Consider the following 2473-nt stretch of genomic DNA (forward strand, 5'->3'; position numbering starts at 1 on the left):
GGAAAACGGAGAACAACGGAGCGACTCGTGTTCCCTACGTTCTCTCTATTGCAAATCTCTCTCGAAACGATCGCGTACAAATCTTCGATCCACATCGATCGATCGCCGAACCTAGTATCTAGGCGTAATTTTACAACGGATAGTAAATTGAACGGCCAACACTTTCTTGCTCGTTACGCGCGTCGTCACTTAAAAGCTACTATCACACCGATTTATACATTTCGTCTAAGGAATAGATAAAGATAATCGTGGCCAAACGTGTCTGTTCCTCTCCACGCTTTTCCTCCATCTTGGAGGAAGCTTGCACGCGAGCCCTCCAAGCTTCGATCCGAGCTCTGCCAATACTCTCGCGCGATGTCTCGCGTCGAAGATCGTCGCTGAAGAATCAACCACCATCTCGCTTTTTTCCTCTCTCTTTTTTTTTTTTTTTTTTTTTCGTCGATAATTTCCGGCCACCGTTAATGCGCCGCAATAACGAGATCACTCTCTGTCGCAGGTACAAATATTTACAAGTATTTACATAAATAAGTAATCATCTCTCGCCAGGATACCATCGATTGAGCTTTCATGCGATTAATCCGATGCCATGGGGGATCCGGTATCCAGTTTATAACGATCCTGCCAATATGCACTTATGTTATCTCTCTGGTTCCTCTGTCTATCTGTTGATTTACCTCCCGGCATGGTTTATTTCGCCCGATACGACCGATTATTTGCTTTCTCCGATATATTCACGCTCGGTGTTTTGCAGCTGGCAACTGCTCGTTCGGTTAAAATATCATTGTGCTCCCGGAATTGTCCGCGACGAATCGTCTAATTCGATTACTCGTCCTATTTGCCCACCGTTTTTGCCCTCGCCGTCGCGTTGGTTCATCCTCGAAATTAAGGATATTATTCACCCGTCACGTTCCGTCGAAAATTCGTGTTCCCGACGTAAATTAATGCACCTGTCCATCGTTGTTGGATTTTTATCGAGCCTTGTTTTCCACCAATCTTTGTTGACGATCGTTTCTATCCACGGTATGATATTGCGAATCGCTTTCAATTTTTACTTCCCTCGTAAATTCGCGATCGCGTAAACAGGTAGAACTTTGAGTATAGATGCGTATATATATGTATGTGTGTGTGTGTGTGTGTGTGTGTTTGCGAGATACTGCGTGATCTGAAGAAAAGAAAAAAGAAATTTGGTAACGGAGGTATCCGAAGAAAGTACTGCAACTTTTAAATGATATAACGTATATATCGTTACATCGTGACGGAAAAAGGCCTGAGACTAGTCTTAAAACAGGAATAATCTGCTACAATTTAGTTGCTGTAGTATATGAGGTAGTTGGTTGTCTCGAAACAATACGGTAACACGTACACGTTTCCCCGCGTTGTCGAAGCGTCTGTTGCCCGCGTCTTTGGTATCTCTGTCTTCTTGGGTCGTCTCTCTCTCTATCGGAGAGATAAATTACTCTCGCGGTGAAAAACCAAAGGACGATCCTCGAGATCTAATCTAATCGTCCAATTTCCAGCTTCACCCCTCGATATTCCGTGATAATTCTTAATAATCACCGATATCTTTTCCTCGCCCCCTTCATTTCGAGGGTTGAGTCAACTGGCCGATGTCCCCCGTGTAACAAGGCGGGCCAAGGATCAAAGGGCACTGCGTCTTTCTCGGATAATGAACACCGTCGCCTTGTCACAACATTTTGCTCAAGTAACTGGTGGTACCTGGCGGCGGAAGCAGGAAAGGACTGACGAACGAGTGGGCACCGGGTCCGTGGTGGACGGACGCGTAACCGGACTGTTGATTGTGACTCTGCGCCGAAGTACCTAGGCCGTTCAACACGGGTGATCCGCTGTCGTGCAATTTTCTCATGTGTTTCTTCAAATCGAAGTTCCTGCAGAACCCCTTCCCGCAGATCTTGCACGAGAATGGTTTCTTGTCGTTGTGGGTGTGCATGTGGAAGGTGAGATTGTAAATCTGGTGGAACGCCTTGTTGCAAATGTTGCACTTGTACGCCTTTTCGCCGCTGTGCGTCAACTTGTGATTCTTGTAGTTTCCCTTCTGATGGAACCCCTTCCCGCAATACTCGCACACGAACGGTTTGTAGTTGGCGTGGATGCGCCTGTGCGTGTTCAAGGTCGAGCTTCGGTTGAAAGCTTTGCCGCAGGTAGGACACTTGTGCGGCTTCTCCGCCGTGTGGATGATCTTGTGCCTGCACAGAGTGCTCGCTTGGCGAAACCCTTTGCCGCATATCTTGCAGACGAACGGCCGCGCCCCCGTGTGGACGGGCATGTGTCTGGTCAGATTGTAGTGGGCGTTGAACACCTTGCCGCATTCAGGGCAGGTGAATGTCTTCTGTTTGTTCGTCGTACTGAGTTCGTTACTCCGTGGTCCGGGGCTCTTCTTTTCACGCTGGCTCTCGGGCGAGATCGCAGCCAGGCTCATCTTCGAGAAAGCTTTTTGAATGGTGATGGGGGGCGG

At 47.8% G+C, this 2473-nt stretch overlaps 1 protein-coding gene across 1 annotated transcript in view; it reads right to left on the minus strand.

The window, feature by feature from the left end:
* Nucleotides 1-409: 409 nt before the first annotated feature.
* Nucleotides 410-2473, minus strand: part of LOC102676541 (fez family zinc finger protein erm-like) — a 22875-nt gene continuing 20811 nt past the window's right edge. Inside the window, exon 3 of the mRNA XM_006609567.2 lies at nucleotides 410-2467. Within this exon, the coding sequence (XP_006609630.2) occupies nucleotides 1685-2467 (783 nt within the window). The 3' untranslated portion in view covers nucleotides 410-1684. The remainder of the gene's footprint in view (nucleotides 2468-2473) is intronic.

This window comes from Apis dorsata, unplaced genomic scaffold (genome assembly GCF_000469605.1).
Source record: "Apis dorsata unplaced genomic scaffold, Apis dorsata 1.3 scaffold_58, whole genome shotgun sequence".
NCBI classification, from domain to species: domain Eukaryota; kingdom Metazoa; phylum Arthropoda; class Insecta; order Hymenoptera; family Apidae; genus Apis; species Apis dorsata.